Genomic DNA, 18,784 nt, shown 5'->3' on the forward strand with positions numbered 1-18,784 from the left:
GAGGAGGTGGCGGAGGAGGAGGAGACTTTCGCAGCAATTAAAACGGCCGGAAACGGTGTTTAACGAGCCTTGGGAAAGGATAGACGTCGAAAATGCGGGGAACGTGAAAAACGATGCAACCGGCCGGCAGGAAAAAGGGCAGGAGGAGGAAGAGGTCGAGCGGTTCGAAGGAGAGGAAGCGAAAACAAGAGGCGGAGAGCGTGGCGGCGGAGCAGGAACGTTTGCGTAAATGGGAGGAGTGTTGGGAGAGGAAGCTTCGGACCCAGGAGGAACGCGATTACGCGGAATGCTGCGCGGCGAAAGGGTTGTGCGTGAGGCCGAGGACGCAATCGAACATTTGGATCAACGTCACTCGGGACAGATCGATACAGGAAATCAGTTTAACCGTCAAGTAAGAGGATTTCTATTAGCCAGTATTTCTCTTCAGCTTTCCTCAAATGTAAAGTCTATTGTCTCAATTGTTATTGAATAATTAAGTTGATAGACTAAACAACTAACAGAAGTAGTGACAGAGTATTGATCCTCTTCAACTTTCGTCGAATGTAAAGTCTATTGTCTCAATTATTGAATAATTATTAAATTGATCTAAAGAACTATCTAACAGAAGTAGTGACACAGTATCGATTCTCTTCAGCTTTCCTCAAATGTAAAGTCTATTGCCTCAATTATTGAATAATTATTGAACTGATAGACTAAAGAACTATCTAACAGAAGTGGTGACACAGTATTGATTCTCTTCAACTTTCGTCGAATGTAAAGTCTATTGTCTCAATTATTGAGTAATTATTAAATTGATCTAAAGAACTACCTAACAGAAGTGTGACACTGTAGCTATAAAAATGCCGTTCGCTCAGCGTATTTTTCTGCTGAATCAGCGAAACGTCACGGATACTTGGATTCCGTTAGTAATTAATCGGATGCATTGCATACTGGATCGCAATAGTTTCGCTAATTAGTTTATTCGGGTTTAATCCCGTTATCGCAGTTGACATTCTCTTTGAATGTTGCAGGCATGTTCCGGTTCCTAGACCGAAGCCTCCGCCCCTGCCGCCATTGAAGCCACAAAGGCCGTCGGAAGATGCAGCCCCAGAGAAAGGCACCGGAAAGAAAGTGGACAAAAACGTCGGCACAGGAAAGAGAAAAAGAAAGTAACAGACGGTCCCATTACAGGGTAAGTCGTCTATCGCGGGATTACCATAAAGCCGCGGCCGCTTTCGTCAGGACGGCTCCCACCCATTGTTCCCCATTCACTCGTACGCGTGTCCCTCGATTTTGCCATTTGTAAAAATACATTGGTCCGCGGCAACGGCGAGGATGCCGTGCTGCCGCGTTATTCTCGTCGTTCGAAGTACGTTCGCCGAACTACCGAAATGGAAATAGTCTGTCAGCGGGAGAATGAGAGTCGATACGAGATCCGTCCTTGTCCGCTTCCATGCAAGAACAATAACTCGATCGCCATGGGAAGCTGTAACTCTGACACTCGACCCGTTAACCCTTCGCGGACGAAGATTCTTTGAGATATACAAAACTTTCGGCAGATAAAGAATTACATATCAAACGTTTAATTAATACAAAAAAGGAAATTACGCGATGATCTCTCGCTGTTCGAGTAACTGAATCATCTGCGACTTAGTCTTCCAAATAGAAAAATTTCATCTCGTCGAAACGTCGACGTTCGTCCTCATTGCTACACGTAGAACATCCCATACCGCGTCTCGAACTTCTTTATCTTCGCTAACGAAATCAATATTCTCTGTTACTCGATCTAATCGGCATTCTTCCCAATAATTTCACAGGAAATCCAACTTATTGCCTCTCCGAGACACATCTCTTCAAACTCCGACAACTCCTCGCCTCGTCCCAAGTTTCCCTGTCACGTCAGACCCCAGAGGACATCGTGAACTAACAAATTCTCGCAATTTCTTTTCGCAAGCGGCTCAGCAGGAGAGCGGCGCGTCGCACCGGCAAATTCGCGGAAATTGCCACGTCCGCATTAAATGCGCGAGTGGCATCGCGACCAATCAGTCCGCGCGTCCTTTCTCTTCCGGTTGCTTCCCGAAAGAGGCCGAAACTCCGTTGTCACCCGAAATCCTCCGGCCGGCCGTTCATTGACACGGTTTTCCGCGGCGCGGAGGATGACGTTGCAACAGCAAGGACGTTGCACGTCGGGCGTTATTCCTGTCCCCGAGGGGAGCACTCGGCCGAGCGGGGAGAGAGACGGCCGACGAAAAGCACCGGAAGAGGGTGAGAGCGTGAGAGGAGGTCGGTCGCCGCGCGGAGCGGGTCTGCGCGTGCTCCACGTTCCACCGCCACCCTCTGTTGCCACGAGCGCGACGCCGACGGGGTTGTAAGCCGATATTGTCGGGCAGGCGCATTGCCCGGTGACAGTTCGGGGAAGGAAGATGACAATGAAAGGACATATATAATATAAATCCGCGTACGAACGCACGTTAACCTCGGGGCGGCTGGCTGATCGCCTCTGGCTACCGCCGAGGATGCGAGAGAGCCCGCGATGAGAGGGGAAACGCGCGTGTGAAAAGAGAATCCGCATCGGCGACGACCGTCGCGCGACTGATATTCCCACCCGACGAGGCTCGGGGCCGTCGCACACCGTCGCAGGGGACGAGTCCTCCGGTAACGCCGAGAGGAATCATGAACAGCTCGCCGCAGAATACGGAGGTGGCCGGGCAACAGCACCGGGCCGGCGGCGGCGGCGTCGTCGAGAACAGCGACGAGGAGGAATGGAGTGGTGTCGTGGAATGTGTAATGTTATTACATCGACTCGTGTACCGAAAGAATGATTTTTATTTGCTGAAACAGCCTTCCTCGAGCAGTTTCTTGTTGCCCATTTCAAGTTGTTTTTCGTGGTCAAGGAAGTTCTGTGGATTGCACAACGTGTGTTGAATCTTTATTACCTAAACATCTATTCTTTTCTTTTTTCTCTTTCGTTCCTCCGTTGTTCTCTGTGATCGTGCTCGTTATTGTTGTTGTTGTTGTTGTCGGTGTTCTTTTCCTCTACTCGCCGTGTCGTTCCGTTCAGCCGGTCGTGTTCCTGCGAGCCGTTTTATCTGTTGATTCTGTTTGTTCCCTAACGTTGGATAGATCAGTAGACAGCTTCGCTCCGGGTTGCACTGTTTTCGTTGCGTTCACCATCCTCGCGGAATAAAGTACCGGATCGCTGCGAGGATGTTACCCCCGGACGACCGTCGGTTTCTCGTGCGAGTTTCACGTAGTTGTTGCTATGATCCTTTGTGTCGGCGTGCTCTCGAGTGTCTCGGTTTCCTCGCACCGATACGTGACTCTTATCGTGTAACAGTTTTTCTCTGGTTCACTTTATTTTCCGAGTTCTCTTTTCGCTCGCGAGAGACACGCGATCTCGTAGGATGACGCCTCGGAGCATGTTTCCGGGCTCGCTACAGTAACGTGTTCCTTCGTAGGCTGTGCTGGAGAGGTCGAAGTCGGATCGGGTGACGCGAACGGATGAAGACAGACGTCGCCGCACCATTATCGTCGAGAAGAAGAATGGCACGTACGGTTTCACGTTACAGGTAACGCACCCGTCCACGTGTTCTATGGTATTTGCAGACACGCGGTTTTCCCTTTAAGCCTGGAAAATATCCTTCCGCCGCGAACGTTCGAGGCGGATACGGATTATCGTGCGCTAGTGATCTCTTCGCTTCGCGTGGCTTGTAGCTTCAAACGATCATTTGGATAACGGTAACGGTTGATTGCGCAGAGCTACGGCATCCACTACAAGCGGGAGCAGGAAATCGAGATGGTCACCTATGTGGACTACGTCGAGTACGACGGGCCGGCGTTTAAAGCCGGCATGCGGGAGGGCGACGTGATACTCTCTATAAACGGCCACGAGATGGACAGAGCCGACCATAAGACGTTGGTTAACTTCATAAAGAACTGTGATACTAGGATGCGAATGGTGGTGTCCTTCGAAGACTGCGTGAGAAAGGTGAGCACAGAGGAAGACTTTCAGCGAAACGCTTACCTGATCGCAAACTCGATGATCTCTCGCGATCCCTCCAGGTGGAACTGCATATGCGTTACATCGAGTTACAACGCGCACTCCAATCCCGGCTCGGCGAGCTGGAGAGGCTGTGCGAAAGGGAACGGTCCATTTTGATGGGCCGATGGAAAACCCATTCACTGCCAGCACGCAAGAGGACGCCTAACAGTATGATGGCCAGCAACCCCAACCAGCCATCGCCGTCGTCCAGCTTCAACTCCTCGACGATTCAGTGCTGTCGACCGGCTACATCTACGGAACACCTATTACTCTACAACGTGGTACTTCTTTTAGTTTCTATTCGACACAGTTTTCAAAGTTTCACGATACAATTTCAAAGAGAGAATATGAAATTTGAGAAGTTGCAGTAGCAGTCTTCAGGGAAACCCTTTGCACTCGAAAATTGTCTCGCGATAATTACGTTAAACGAGCTTTAACATTATACATGAAACTTTGCAATTGCTCTATCAAACCAAATGAGTCGCCTCTCGAGTGCGAAGGGTTAAACTGTCGCTACATGAAAGTCAAGCTTGAAACCTCCATGTTACACCTCGCGTTCGTTTCATTGTATCGTGTGCACAGTACTGGAAAGAGAATAGTATCAATATTTTTCTAGTTCTCCGACGGTCGGCCATGTTTAGTACCACGGAATGCCGCTTGCCTGGTAGCAGTGGGACCGCCACGGTCCCGCAGCGACCATCACCATTTCCTCTCGAAGATGTCGAGCGACTCAGGAGTAGCGACCTCGTCGCGCCACAGCTACCACCAAGCGAACGGCATGAGCAGTACCCCGGCGAAATCCAAGTCGCACAAGTCCTGCCAACAGCAGCAGCAGCAGTCGAGCTCCACCGGGGAGCCCCCTCTCCACGCGCCGCCACAGAACAACCTCTGCGTGGCGTGCATCTCGAGCACGAACCGCCGCAGAGAGCAATCTGACAACGGCAGCTTGGACGCGTACGACCTGGCCAGTCCATGCTGCGACCCCAACTGTGTCCCCAGCCGGCGCCGCCGGGAGAAACAGAGACGGGCTCGAACCGAGCAGAATCATCATCAACAACAGCAACTGCAACAACAACAACAACAACAACAGCAACATCATCACGTACAACGAGAACAGCCGCAACAGGCGCAACAGCCTCAGCAACACGGTACGCACAATTGCTCGCGCACGTCCGGTCACAGTCTGCACTCCATCACAAGTAGCGACGTGTCGACCATCGCCGACAGCGTTGCCTCCTGCACAACAAGTCTAAGCACGGATACTCTGTACTGGGATCCGACCAACGTTCATCAACGACCACCGCCGTGCCTTCAGTACGCCAAGCCGAAGTCCTGGGACAATCTGACTACAAAGGCGTTCGGTGGTTACGGATTCGGATACGGATACTTGGACACGGCTACCATAAAGACGCACAGCGCCGAGAGGCCCGGTAAAGGCTCCCATGGGCGAGCGAAAACCCCGACTGGCACCGTTCAAAGAAGAACGAGCACCAGCACCACCTACTCCGGGAGCTCCGGCAGGCATTTCCAACCGACGAAGTCTACCGAGAGCTTGTTGATACCGCCACCTTATCAGGCCGAGTTGGACGCCAGCCTAAGTTGCGAGTGTCTGGATGGACCCACTCCTCGGTGCGTGCCGGTCGTGCAAATAGAGAAACATAACCGGCAAGAGGACGCCGGGTACATCATCAGCACGCACGCTCAAGTTAGACACCGGCGGTCTAGTCATTCCGATGGGAAGCTGAGGGCTCTAAACAACTCAGAAGTAACTAGATTGTAAACGCTCCTTGCTGATCGATTGGAAGCGGACACCGTACATACCCCATTGAAATGTTTCGTATGTTTATTGTATCGGATACCGGACAACAACGGTCCGAATCGCCGGATCTGTTCTCGTTCGAATTTTTGTAATCAGCTTTTTATCAATGGAAACCTGTTGGTATAACGTGTAGGGGAGTATTTAGCATTTTATTCGCCGAACGATTCCGGAACGGACCAGATTTTTTGAAGGGATTTTTAAGGGTACTCACGTGTACACGATTCTTTTGCGCATTTCGTTGATAGAGGTGTCGTCTGACCAAATAATTTTCTAATCGTTTTTTCCGGACGACTGACACGGCACATCGATGCTGGCGCCGTTTTGAAAAGAATCCTTTTTCCAAGTTTTTTATCGTTGGTTGATCGTGCGACCGGTCGTGGACAGTTTTAAACTGTGGTAAATATTAAACAAGTAATATCGTCGTTATCGTATAAAAATGAATAGATTATCAAAGTATATTATTTCGAAAATAAAAGTGATATAATCATCCTGTAATTCCTCATTGCGGCGAAGTAGAGATGCCGGAAATAAACGAGAGTTTTTACGAACGTCGACGGTTTATCGTTTTTATTTTGTACGTTTGAATTTTGAGGTTGGTGGAAATCGTGCGTAACGTATAGTGGAGAATAGAAATTTCCTATAGTGTTTTTTTATTTACGTTGGCCAATCGCTTGCATTATAACTAGCGAGTTTTACTAGATAGTTCTCGCTTCTCAATCTATCTAGCGCATATGTTCATGGCCATGCGCGCGGTTATTGTTTTGTAGCTCGCGAGAGATAGGTTATATTTTGATGTCTAAGTTTTGAAGATATCGAATGAAAAAAGAAGAAACATGTCCAGGAAAAAGCATAACGTTTCGTATATTAAACCGGACGAACCAAAATTTTTACGGGAATTGAAGGAACAAGTCGGATACAAAGAAGGACCCACAATTGATACAAAGGTACAAAATATTGTTTTGCGTTACTATCGATTAGATATTAACAATTGCGTGCGTAGAAATGTAATGTAAGTAACAATATTTCAAATATAAACAGCTGAAGCCACTGTTATTACATCAGAATTTTTATATTATTTGTCACAAGTTTGTTCTTATAGTTACCTTTATTTTTCAATATCCTTTATTAAAGTAATTAAGTAGCATTTAATTAGGAATTGTTTATAATTAGCATAAACAGCCATTTAAATGACTCCTTGAAACAGAGAGAAATATTACCACAAGATTCTGATGATGAGAGAGAAGAACCCATAGAAGAACAACCTATTGTAGTTGTATTGAATTCTGGTGATCTAACTGCAGAAGAAGCAGACGCTTTCATAAAAAAGAAGGAAGAAGGTATGGACGAATTTTCCTTTAATGACTGTGCAGACAATGATACCTTTAATTACAGAAGAAGCTAATACACCAGCAGACTTATCTAAACGAGTTATATTCAAGAAGAACAAAAAGGATACAGCAGAGTCTGATGCTGCAGATAAGCCAGCAAAGAAGAAGATTAAAAAATCCAAACAAGAAAAAGCTGTATTATCTTTTAATGATAACGATGATAATTACTTATAGCATGACATGTGTATTTTTAATATTTTAAGTTATTAAGCAAATTAAGGTCAAACATAATACATGTATTTAATAAGTATAAAAAAATAGCTATGTGAAGCATATAAATTTTTATAACTGTATAATTATTTGTATATGTACGACGTGGTAGAATTATGCTGTACAAAATAGAATTAATGTGAGGATACTGAGTATGGAATTTCCTTACATTTGAATGTAAATAATATTCATGTATGTACATAAATTACGAATTTTGCTACTATAACAATAAAAACGTTGCATATAGAGTATTATATGAATGTTTAAACGATTTAATTAAAATTATCGATAAATTAAAGTATAAAAAGAAACAGTGTTCATGTATACCATGAGCCACTTGCTATTCAATATTCATTGCACGAATAACAAAAAAAAAAAAAATATGACACGAAAATAGAAAATGCTCCATTGTTTCACGTAGTATGCAATCATTTAAAAACTAAATGTTATGCAATAAGTGCAATATAAACAAAATATTTTACAATTCCCCAATAATTCCGTAGTACTCGAATGTTAAGTGTCAAAGGGTGTATCCACCGAAAACGCCCGCAGAAAAGGGCGGGGACTCATTAAACAACCCTATTGTTGTACATTGTTACAATTGCAGATTGCCCTTATTCTTAGGAGGGTCTCCCATTGGATGTGCACGTGTACCCGGTCACGTGACAATATATAACAAACGCTACTGGTCGTTTTGTCCCTTTAACATTACGCGTACGTCATAAAATTTGCGGTCACGTGATTATCGTCGCCATCTTGGCAGTTTTCGACGACGGAGGTAAGAAGGATCCGTGACGTCGAACCCAAATAAACACAAAGTATATGTGAATAATTTCGGTATAAAAACGGTGTGTATCGAGTGCCGAGGGAGTCGCGTGTGCTGCCGAATATTTCTCGGTGCTCCGAACGGTCAGTGAATTTAAATAGCGCGGCATTTGCGATGCGTGTGTGTTTCGATTATTGGTCCTCTTTCGGGGGGATAATCGTGATCGGCCAGCGACCACCACGGCAGCTGTTCGACAGCTAAGCCAGCCCTTACGAAAGAAATGGCGGGAGCTTTCTAAATTTCGATAAGCCAGCAGACACGTGTGCTTCGATTTCCCTCAGTCGTATACGATAATATTAATTTACATGACACGGCGACGGGCGTGCGATTGATTTGTTGGATTTTATGATTTGTACAGTTCTGGGTACCGAATAACACAATATTACCAGGGCCGTGACTATCCTCTCAATTTCCCCTTGCCGTTACCCGTCACCCGCCGCCATCCCCCGTCCTCCTTCGCCCACACTTAACTCCTCTTTGGATAGACTTCAGTCTCCTCCGTAACGAATTTTCTTTTTTGGACGTACACATGTATACTAATCTTTGCAGTGTTTGTAATTCTACTACAAATACACGATAATTAAGATATTTCTACGCTATATAGATCAGTAAAAAGAAAAGGTAAAAATAGTCGCATAACCGAGACTTTCATTTTGATAAAATATCTCATCGACATCTTTCGTACATCGAGGAAATTTATGGAATGAACCTTTTTTTTTACTCGAATGCTGTTGCTGCTGTTGTTGTTGTTGTTGTTGTTGTTGTTGTTGTTGTTGTTGATGTTGTTATTATTAGTATTGTTATTATTCCATTGCCACCATTTCGATTGAAAACCATGCCAAGGGATAGTATTTAATCGTTGGAACCGTGTTATCTACGCGCATTGTAATTTAGCTCATCAAACCGCGTCATCAGCAAAATAAAGAATAGAGTTTTTCAACCGGAAGGGAAGAATTCCATCCGTGAATCCCCGAGTCTCGTGAATGCTTCTAAGATGATTATACACTGGAACGTAACAAATATACGATAATATTTATGAATTCGATTGTTCAGTTGTTCTGTTTTTCATTTCACCGTAATTCTCGTTCCTAGTCGAACAAGGTGTTTCAACGACTACACACGTTAACGTCGTCGGACGTCGCAGTTATCGTAAAAAGAGAAAAAAGAAAGAGAAAGAGAAAGAGAAAAAGGAAAAAGAGGAAGAAAGAACGGATGCGTTCAATATCAAAAGCACTTAATCAATATCGTTGTTTGACCATCGTTTCGAGTGATGGGGATTCTAATCGACCAATGAACGTTAGCAAAAAAAACCCGTAGGGGGATCTTTAATTTTCCGAAAATAATTTTACATCCCCGATGGAATAATATATATGTATATATATATATACACTCGTCCGACGGGCATTGCTATCGTTGAAAGTGTGACGGGCGATCGAATAGACACAGAGAAATCGTGAGAAATAACTCGTCTCTCTTCACTGCGACCCCTTCTATTCCATTTCGCTTCTGCTTAACCCCCTCGCCGAGAAGAGCCCCCATGACATTGCGACGGCCCTGGGCATAAGTTTTTAACGTTTCCAACGTCACACTCCTGCCCTCTGGTGCCTAATATTCAGCAATGAATGTTCACTATTTACAGGTTTTGTGAATAAATCGTGTATCGTGTGTATAAGGACGAATCGTAGCTCCGCCGCTGCCGCCGAGGAACGCAGGTTGTGAAAAAAATGTCGCGATATCAGAGAATTGTTTAGGAGAAGAAACGGCCAGGTGCGTATATTTGTGCCTGGTGACAGGATACGGACGGAGTTTGTGCGCGTTCCGTTGCATCGTAGAGCTACCGGGATCCGTGAATAGAGCGAGTTAAGTAGCACGAGACATGCCCTGAACCGAGCATACTGAATGGGGATTCTCTCTCATCCCGGATCGCCGGTCTCACGAACCCTTCTTCGTATTTCTCTCTTTTTCACCGAGCAGCGTAATTATCGTCGCCTTGAACGATGCATCACGCTGCATCAGGACGACACATTGGTGTGCAGGTTAAAACTGTGCTCAGCATCTTTTTTAAGAACTTTGCGCGTCCTTCAAACGAATCCACGAACAGACTGTTCGTTCTTACTCCTTTAAACATTAATGTAATATAGATTTTTTTTTCTTTTTTGATAAGAATGAACATTTCCCCCTTAATACCCTCGTTCTGACACCGAGAGCGAACGGGTCAACGTAAAAAATTTCTCATCGAATATCTTAGCCACGAACATTGACTCAGGTGGATCCTCTATAGATAATCTAACAAAATGGTCCGCGTTTATCTAGTTCCTTCTTCGTCGCGCGCGCGGTAATCTCCGCGAAAATGTTGATCGGTGGTCTAAGGTTTTTTCGTCGGGTCCTCGTGACAGTTGAGTTTCGTCGATTATTTTTCGACGGGAAAACCGTTTAAGTGCAATAACGTCGTGGGAGATCAGTATGTCATGATCGGATTCGGTAGGTCATAGGGTTGTTCTGTAGGTGGTTGGCGTGTTGTCCCATTCGGCATGTAGTATAGAGTTAGGAAGGTTGTGCGCTCGCGCGAGCGCTAGTGGATGGTGAGTTGAGTTGATGGGTCTCTTCTCGTATAGATATATGCGTACGGATCCTATGTGTATGTTTGTTGGTATATAAAGATACATGGGCATGTACATTCGAAAGAGACGAAAGTTCGATGTGTAAGCCGTAGGTATAGGTGTAGGTTGGTAGGTTTGCTGCGAAGGTTGAGAGGAGAGGTACGCGGAGGGCTGACTGACTGGCTGGCTGGCTGGCTGGCGCTCGGACGCGGTGGCTGGCGAGTGCAGGTGACTGACTGAGGAGACGCTAACCATTCAAGCTACTTCATAGGACTCTCCTCATCCGATCGTTTCTATCCACGGTATCCATGGGTGACTCCCTTTACCCTCCTAATTGCTTCTCTTGTTGTGAATAATTCAGATTTTTCGGCTGGACTTGAGAAATCTCGACAACGCTCCGACTAGAAACCGACCTGCCCACCAACTTTGTTGGTTATGGGAACAAGGAAATAGGAGTACGGAATTCGCAGCGCCATTTTGAAAAATTCGTCCCCGCTAAAAATTCCCCTCCCTCTCCCCCGCCCCCTCGCGTTCACGTCGTGTGGATGTAATGAAACGCGTCGTCGCCACGAACCGCTTATTCCAGTGTTCTTATTAATTGTTTAGATCAACTGTACAGTGGTGGTCCCATGGAAGGCACGTTGGAAGAACCCCCTATTAAGGACTCATCTCAGGCCAGTCCTGATAAGGTTCTCAAAGGTATGTTCTCTTCTCCTTGCTTGGAACTATTTAATCAATCTCCCCTGCATCAACCAAGATACTTATTCCCTTTTCACTCACTGTGTCTTCTGGAGTGGTGGCTTAAGAGTGATGTTGGTCATAACATGTTGGTTTTTTTGGTTGTTTATTAATAAATTACTTTATTGCAGTTCATGACAGTTGATCCGATTGAATAGTTTGCGTGTCATGCAGCTGAGTACGGCTTGTTCGATTTGTATATAAATCATTCTTCAGATAAATAGATTATAGATCTTTAAATGTTAAAAATTAATATACCATTGACATATGATGAGTTTCATGTTCTATAGTTTGTTTAGTCTTCTATTTTATGTGTTCTAACATTATGCGTATTAAAGTAATAACACATTTTTAAGATTTTAGAAGTAATACGTATCTAAAGGTAATTTTTCTGATTTACAGATGTCGTGATACCAAATGGAGTTAACGGAAATTATAATGACACCGAAGGATTTATTGATTCGGAGAATGTATCTAAATCATCAAAAGAAACAGACAATGCCACAAAAGGGGAGGGGGAGGAAAATGAGGAAGAAGATGACGAGGACGAACGTAGAATGGAAGTTGAAATTGAAGATGGAGAAATAGAATCAGAAGACAGTGAGCAGGATAGTATACCGGAAAGTAGGAGTAAAGGGAGTGAAATGTTTGAGTCAAGGGATGACTCTAATCTAATTAAATCATCCGAGGGTGTCAGTGAGACGAACAATTCTAGTGAAGTGTCTAAAACTGATGATAAGTGTAAAAACACATCTTGTGAGGCTATGGAAATCGATGAACAGAGTAATAACTCAGATGTTGAATGTTTGGATGAAAGCATAACAGAGATACAATTTGATAATGACGATGTGTTCACTATGAAAAACTCTGCCCATAAGGATAACCAGAATCTATCTGGCAGCAGTGATTTAGATCAGCTTAACAACAGTAGCGAAATTACTGATAGCACCATGGATACATCTGACGTGAAAATATGCGAAGAAAATGGAAGCTGTGAGAGCCCTGATATTGAAGAAATAACTGATAGTGCAAAGAATGGTCATAATGCTTCGCCAGAGCGAGCTAATAAAGATCCTACGAAACAAAGGAAGCCAAGGAAACAAGTAGACCTTAGTAGTATTACACCGAGAAGGAGTTCTCGTAATATAAAGAGGACAAGTTATATAGAAAAGGAAATAGAAGAAGAAGATGTAGACGATGATGGTTCTGATATAGAAGAAATTAAGCCAGAAGATCCTTTGGCTGGTATTGATGGTAAAGATAAAGAGAATTCTAAACTAAAATCTCCAATCAAAAACAGTAAAACTACTATTGTAGTTAACGATACTAAACGTCTGGTAGAAATTGCAGCTGGTAGTAAATCAGTGAAAGGAGGGAAGAAAGAACCCACCTTAGTTATTATAGATACAAACTCTATTCTTTCTGGGCGTGGTGGTGTTCCTGTGAGTAACAGTAAGCCTCATCACACTGTCTCCAGTTCTAGTTCTTTTTCAGTTGTCCCAATGGGTATGACAACACAAACAATGTATCCTAATATGAGGACAACTATCACACCAGTACCCATGACGTCAAAAACTGCACAGTTAAGTCCCAAGACAAGCAGTATGACTACGGTAACACCTACAGTACCTCCAATATTACCTACTTTAACTGATGATATGTTTGTCGTAGAGGCTCCATCTTTTATAGTACCATATGTATATGAAAAGCCACCTCTTAAACCATTAAAAGATTTTGTCACAAAATTGGAACAATGCTTAGAAGAGAAAGAAAAGGAAGAACAAAGCAAAAGAAGCGAAGAAAATAAGGGAGAAGAAGGCAATGAAGATTCATTGGATATGAGTCAGAAAAACAAAGATAAGGGCGAAGAAAGCGAAGGCGAAGGAAGCTCTAAGAGCAAGAAGGATGGAGAGGATAATAGAGGAGGTGACAATTCAGTGGACTTAACTGAATCTGGATTTAGTAATATAGGCGATAAACAAGACATAAGGCAAGATGATAGAAATAAAATACTGACATACTTTGACTTACCATTGGGCAAATTTTTCATGCAAATCGGAGTGAATCTTGTTCAAGAGTATGTGCAAACAGATCTTTTACGGACTCAAAAACGTAAACAGGGCAAAGGTAGCACATCCGCTGAAACTCAATTAGCTATAAATTCACTCATCAAAAACCTAGAATTTAGTAAAGAAAATAATGAACCATTCCACTTAGAACTGAAAAAATGTGAATTCTGTAGTTTTAAAACAGAATCGACCTTAGTCATGCAGCATCATTTAGAAACTCCGCATATGCGCAATTACGTCTACAAATGTAACTTTTGTCCAATTGAGGTGCGTAGTCCTCACGATATCTTATTTCACATGGAGGCGGAACATAATACTCGTGGAAGGTTGGAACGTGGACCAGCTTTCCATCAATGCCCCAATTGTCCGTTTGAAGACAACCAAAAAGGCAAACTAACTCGGCATATACTTGCCTGTACGAAAAAATTCAGACCAGAGAAGAATTTAGAACCAGCTGCTGATTGGGAACCTCCTGCAAAGATACCAAGACTAAATCGAGCACGACCTGTTGGACCCACTAATCCCAATGCAATTGCTGCCATGGCAATGGGTGGCAAAGGACCACAGCCACTTTTACCAAAACTACTTCCTGCTCCGATCACAGGTCGTGGAAGAGGTCGACCACCTATGCAGCCCAGATACTCAGATATGAAAACACTGCGACCAGGTGGAACACAAATGCGGCAGGGTAATTTTTTATTATACACGATTACTGATCGAACATTAAAATAAAGTTCAATTGGCTTGTATGAATGTGATTGCAAATTTCTGTTTCAGATAACGTTGCAGGAATGATGTATCGTCCGACCTCTTCTGGTTTATTGGTACCTACTTCATACCAATTTGGTAGTAATCAGATATTCCAGGTAAAAGTTACTTTATATAATGTTCCTTTATTTCCTATTAAAGATAAGAAGAAGAAGAAGAAGAAGAGTCAAATTAATTTCTTGGTAGCATTAAAGTGTTTGCTTGGGCAATGATAATTTTGTAAAGTCATGCCCCTGAAAATATTTTAATTGTAATGTATAGCACACGTATGATATGCATAGTGTACCTATACTTTCGTATCTCTTCAAAATTGTATATACAAGTTATTATTGCTATTAGTGAACGATGTATAATAAGTATGTAAAGGTATATTACTGTATCTTTAATGTAATAAGTTTTTACGTAGGTCACCTCTCGATATTTTACTTTTTATATGTAAAATAAACTATTTTAGTAGCTGAACTATCATAGTGGAAATAGATAGTTTTTTTTTTAAGAGGTTGTGCTCTACTTTTTTTTATATCTATAGATTGTCAAGATTTTGGGTGCTTTACTTTTTATTTGTTTCCTGAGACATGTGCAGCAATTTTCGAATCGGCGGATCATTTTCTTTTAGTTACTCAGAATACACATAAAGAATACAGGTTCATAAATTCAAGTAAATAAAAAAAATTTAAGAATTAGTAAAAAAATATATGGGTGGTGGCAGGTGGTGGGTGGCTCTGGGACTGTCATGTCGGCTGTCTCGGGAGTGAGTAGCAGTAGCGGCGGCAGTTCCGGTCAACCCACACCCATTGCACTTGTACCCAACGTAATCGACTCTCTCTCTAGGTTGTCCTCGTCACAGGTAAATAAATGTTGGAAACTACCAAGGAAGGTTACATTGATTTTGTAAACTTTGTGATCGCATGGATGATGTGTTCTGCAGGTGCAAAAGCTTTCATAACCAATTTCTTAAAATACTCCATAATTACAGCTACATATAATTGCTTATAGGACTTAACAATACTTTTTTCAAGTCATAGCTACATATCATTAGTGTGCAATGCAACTAGTTTTGGTTTCAGTAATGTATTTTTGTCCTTGTAGTATGTTGCATTACAAAAACCTAATTTTACACTAAGGAACTGAATGGCAACTTATAAATGTGAACGTATTTCCCTTACAATCATTTCATATTATCATTCTTATCTGTGTTAAAAATAATTATTATAATTCGTACATTTATATTGATAATGAATTAAAACATAGTACAACAACATTTATAAACAGTCCACTCGTTTTAAAATTTATTCTAAATGAATTTTCATTGTTATATGAAAAAATTGAATCATATTTTATATCAATAATAAAATATGTAAAGCAGCAAAATTCCAATTTGTATTATATATTCTTTCGAGCGAACATTAATTGATATTATTTAATATTGTACACAGAAGAATATGCTATCGTATATATGATTGCCTCTTGAATAAAAATTTCATTTTATATTTTTCAGAACACGACATCCAATCCTAAAAATCCTACAGCAAAATTATTGAGTCAACCAAGTATATCTATAACACCACTGCCGCGTACAACATCTCAGTCTTCTATTCCTGGTTCTGGTACTTCATCAAAGTCAGGGGGGAAGACTACATTTGTTATATGCGAGATCTGCGATGGTTATATTAAGGTAAACTGTATTAATGTATTAGAAATATTTTCTGTGCTTAACATATTGCGTTACCTTGACGGAATTAAGTTCGTATAAGAATACGACTCACCGATTCAATTTATTATGAAAATTTATGCGTCCTTTTCAGGATTTAGAACAACTTCGTAATCACATGCAATGGATTCACAAAGTGAAAATACATCCAAAGATGATTTATAATAGACCTCCACTGAACTGCCAAAAATGTCAGTTCCGATTTTTCACAGATCAGGTATACATCCACGATATTGCCTTCAACTTAGTTTCTCATAAAATTGGATTGAATTATATTATAATATTTTTTGCTTTAAAGATATATTCATACGTTAAATATAAAACTATAAGAGTATTTTATCTAATTACCACAGGGTCTTGAAAGACACTTACTTGGGTCTCACGGTTTGGTTACATCGAGTATGCAGGAAGCAGCAAACAAAGGAAAGGACGCAGGTCGCTGTCCTGCTTGTGGCAGGGTAAGTTTATTTTTATCCTTGTGGTAACGAAGTTAACATTGCGCGCACTAATGATTGAGAGTGTCTAAAACAGCATAACACCTGAGAGCTATGAATCTTAATTTTTTAGGTATATCAATGGAAATTATTAAATCATGTCGCGCGAGATCATGGAATGACTTTAAAGCCTGCGCATCTATCTTATAAGTGTACAGTCTGCACTGCCACGTTCGGAATGTATAAGCAGTTCGAGAACCATGTTTATTCGGCACATAGTGTCGTAGCTAAGAGAGTAATGGATAAGAAGAATACACCTTCATCTCCATCGTCCAGATCCAATGATTCCCTTCTGAAACCATTGAAGATCAATGACGAGATCACAATTATTCCACAACCAGCAAAACCTACAACTAGGTCGGGTACATCTCAAGGCAGAGGAAAATAGCAATGATCAGCAGAGTGATACATGTGTCTTGTCTTACTGAATTTCACGTAACAATTTTGTGGTACTCCATACCGGTCATTGTAGTACACAGTGACTGACGTGCCGTGTACATGTGTATGCATATTACTGCTTAAGACGCAATTACAAAAAAAAAACACATAAACCTACAACTCTTGGCAGAAACAAAAAAAAAACATCTAGTTGATTGCGTAATACATATTCCATCAATGATTATACCGATATATTTATTTAAGAATTTTTATTGTTGTTATCGGACATACATAAAATAGACTGTAAAAATATTAAAGGGTGGCCTTCAGTCTAATTCCTTGGTTAATCCTAGAGCTGCATACTCTCCTGACCTATACACGCCTATGAGAAAAACCTTATAAATATTAAGTGTATTTACATTTTATGCGACACTCACATGTCATACTGCGAATCACTCTTTAAATAGAAAATTCACTATAATATAAATTCATTTTCTAAGACAAATATATTTGAATTAATTATATTTTGTTATTAATGCTAATACGATTGCGTAGGGCAATGAACGATAAAACCACTGTCCTTACTCTTACATAATCGATATGTGGACGCATTAATGTTGCGGAGAGCAATTTCTGAATGATATACGAAATAACAAATTGTACTAATTAACCAGAGTGCCCTAGACTGTCCCGTGCGGTATACAATATTCGGTATTGTTACAATACCGCGTTGCAATCTTTTCTATCATGTGTACACTTATATTTTTTTTTCTTTTTCTAATTTCGCCATCATACTTTTTTTTTAAGTGACAAACGTCGAATTCGTCGATTCGTTGCTTAATTTGTAAACACTTCATGGAGTTGCGTGTATGAAATAAGTTATGATATCAAAGACCTTTCGAGTTGTAAATTGTATCTATTTCTATAAGTTACAACTTTCGATGGCAAGTATTGTAATAAAAAAACATTCAGTTTTATTTTTGCGCTTTTATAAGAACAAAAATGTACATTAATATAGAATATAATATAAACGATTATATCAATAAAATAGGATGGCACACATAATGTGTATACATTTTTTCTGTTAAAAAAGGAAAGAAACAATGAAATTTATCATGAAGCATTGTTAACACACGTCACGACACATATATACATGTTTATATATGTATATATATAATATCCAGGAAAATATTATATATATAAATATGTAAAATTATTCTAGTATAGCGATAGCGTGGTATAAGAAGAGACGGTTACTTATCTTCTTGTATGCACTCTGGATTGATAATAGGCTTATACCAATATGTAGATAGTTGAAGAGAAAAGTAAACAGGTTTAATTTAACAATTTTCGATTCGTTCTCGATAAGTTTTGTACGTTTATTGTAGATGATAATTTTAGAGGGAAAAGTACCGCATTCGATAAAGGAAATAACATAGTGCGTTTTTGCACTGTACGGCTGTATTATTTAATTGTACTACTTGCCAGCAACTTTCATGGCAAGCCATGTTGGTAAAACAGAGAAACATTCATAAACGTAATTACAGAAATATATAGTTTACTGTAATAATTTGTACAATATTATATGATTATTAAAATAAAGTGTACCAACATTGTACTCCAGCGTGTGATTTATTTGTAAAAATTTCTAAAACATCCAATGCAGACACTCTCCTGAAAGGTATCAGTTCTCACTTTAATAATTCCAAATAATTATACAATTAATTACGATTTGCAATAAAATTATACTTACAAAAACACA

General features: G+C 41.3%; 3 protein-coding genes across 14 annotated transcripts; all 3 read left to right on the forward strand.

Annotated features, from left to right (window-relative positions):
- The first annotated feature begins 16 nt into the window (after positions 1-16).
- Positions 17-5,801, forward strand: LOC116425171 (short spindle 6). 3 transcript variants are annotated; one of them, XM_031972512.2, is made up of 6 exons: positions 17-391; positions 1,011-1,171; positions 3,438-3,548; positions 3,737-3,967; positions 4,042-4,302; positions 4,638-5,801. In XM_031972512.2, exons 2-6 carry the CDS (start codon positions 1,079-1,081, stop codon positions 5,799-5,801), a joined length of 1,860 nt encoding a protein of 619 aa, XP_031828372.2. In that variant the 5' UTR covers positions 17-391; positions 1,011-1,078. The 3 variants fall into 3 exon arrangements, with proteins under 3 accessions (XP_031828372.2, XP_076225215.1, XP_031828370.2); XM_076369100.1 differs by lacking the exons at positions 17-391; positions 1,011-1,171 and adding an exon at positions 1,202-2,895; XM_031972510.2 differs by lacking the exons at positions 17-391; positions 1,011-1,171 and adding an exon at positions 1,202-2,763.
- Positions 5,802-6,640: 839 nt separating this feature from the next.
- On the forward strand, positions 6,641-7,692 carry LOC116425176 (uncharacterized protein KIAA1143). 2 transcript variants are annotated; one of them, XM_031972536.2, is made up of 3 exons: positions 6,641-6,784; positions 7,045-7,177; positions 7,233-7,692. In XM_031972536.2, the coding sequence occupies exons 1-3, from the start codon at positions 6,674-6,676 to the stop codon at positions 7,400-7,402; spliced, it is 414 nt and encodes a 137-aa protein (XP_031828396.1). In that variant the 5' UTR covers positions 6,641-6,673; the 3' UTR covers positions 7,403-7,692. The 2 variants fall into 2 exon arrangements, with proteins under 2 accessions (XP_031828396.1, XP_076225230.1); XM_076369115.1 differs by having other exon boundaries at positions 6,674-6,849; positions 7,011-7,177.
- Positions 7,693-8,159: 467 nt separating this feature from the next.
- On the forward strand, positions 8,160-18,640 carry MEP-1 (zinc finger protein MEP-1). 9 transcript variants are annotated; one of them, XM_031972239.2, is made up of 9 exons: positions 8,160-8,216; positions 11,471-11,563; positions 12,005-14,359; positions 14,449-14,537; positions 15,149-15,286; positions 15,938-16,114; positions 16,245-16,367; positions 16,504-16,608; positions 16,718-18,640. In XM_031972239.2, the coding sequence occupies exons 2-9, from the start codon at positions 11,494-11,496 to the stop codon at positions 17,030-17,032; spliced, it is 3,372 nt and encodes a 1,123-aa protein (XP_031828099.1). In that variant the 5' UTR covers positions 8,160-8,216; positions 11,471-11,493; the 3' UTR covers positions 17,033-18,640. The 9 variants fall into 9 exon arrangements, with proteins under 9 accessions (XP_031828099.1, XP_031828096.1, XP_031828101.1 ...); XM_031972236.2 differs by having other exon boundaries at positions 8,197-8,347; XM_031972241.2 differs by lacking the exon at positions 8,160-8,216 and adding an exon at positions 8,223-8,286.
- Positions 18,641-18,784: the final 144 nt, after the last annotated feature.

Source organism: Nomia melanderi, chromosome 7, assembly GCF_051020985.1.
Source record: "Nomia melanderi isolate GNS246 chromosome 7, iyNomMela1, whole genome shotgun sequence".
NCBI classification, from domain to species: domain Eukaryota; kingdom Metazoa; phylum Arthropoda; class Insecta; order Hymenoptera; family Halictidae; genus Nomia; species Nomia melanderi.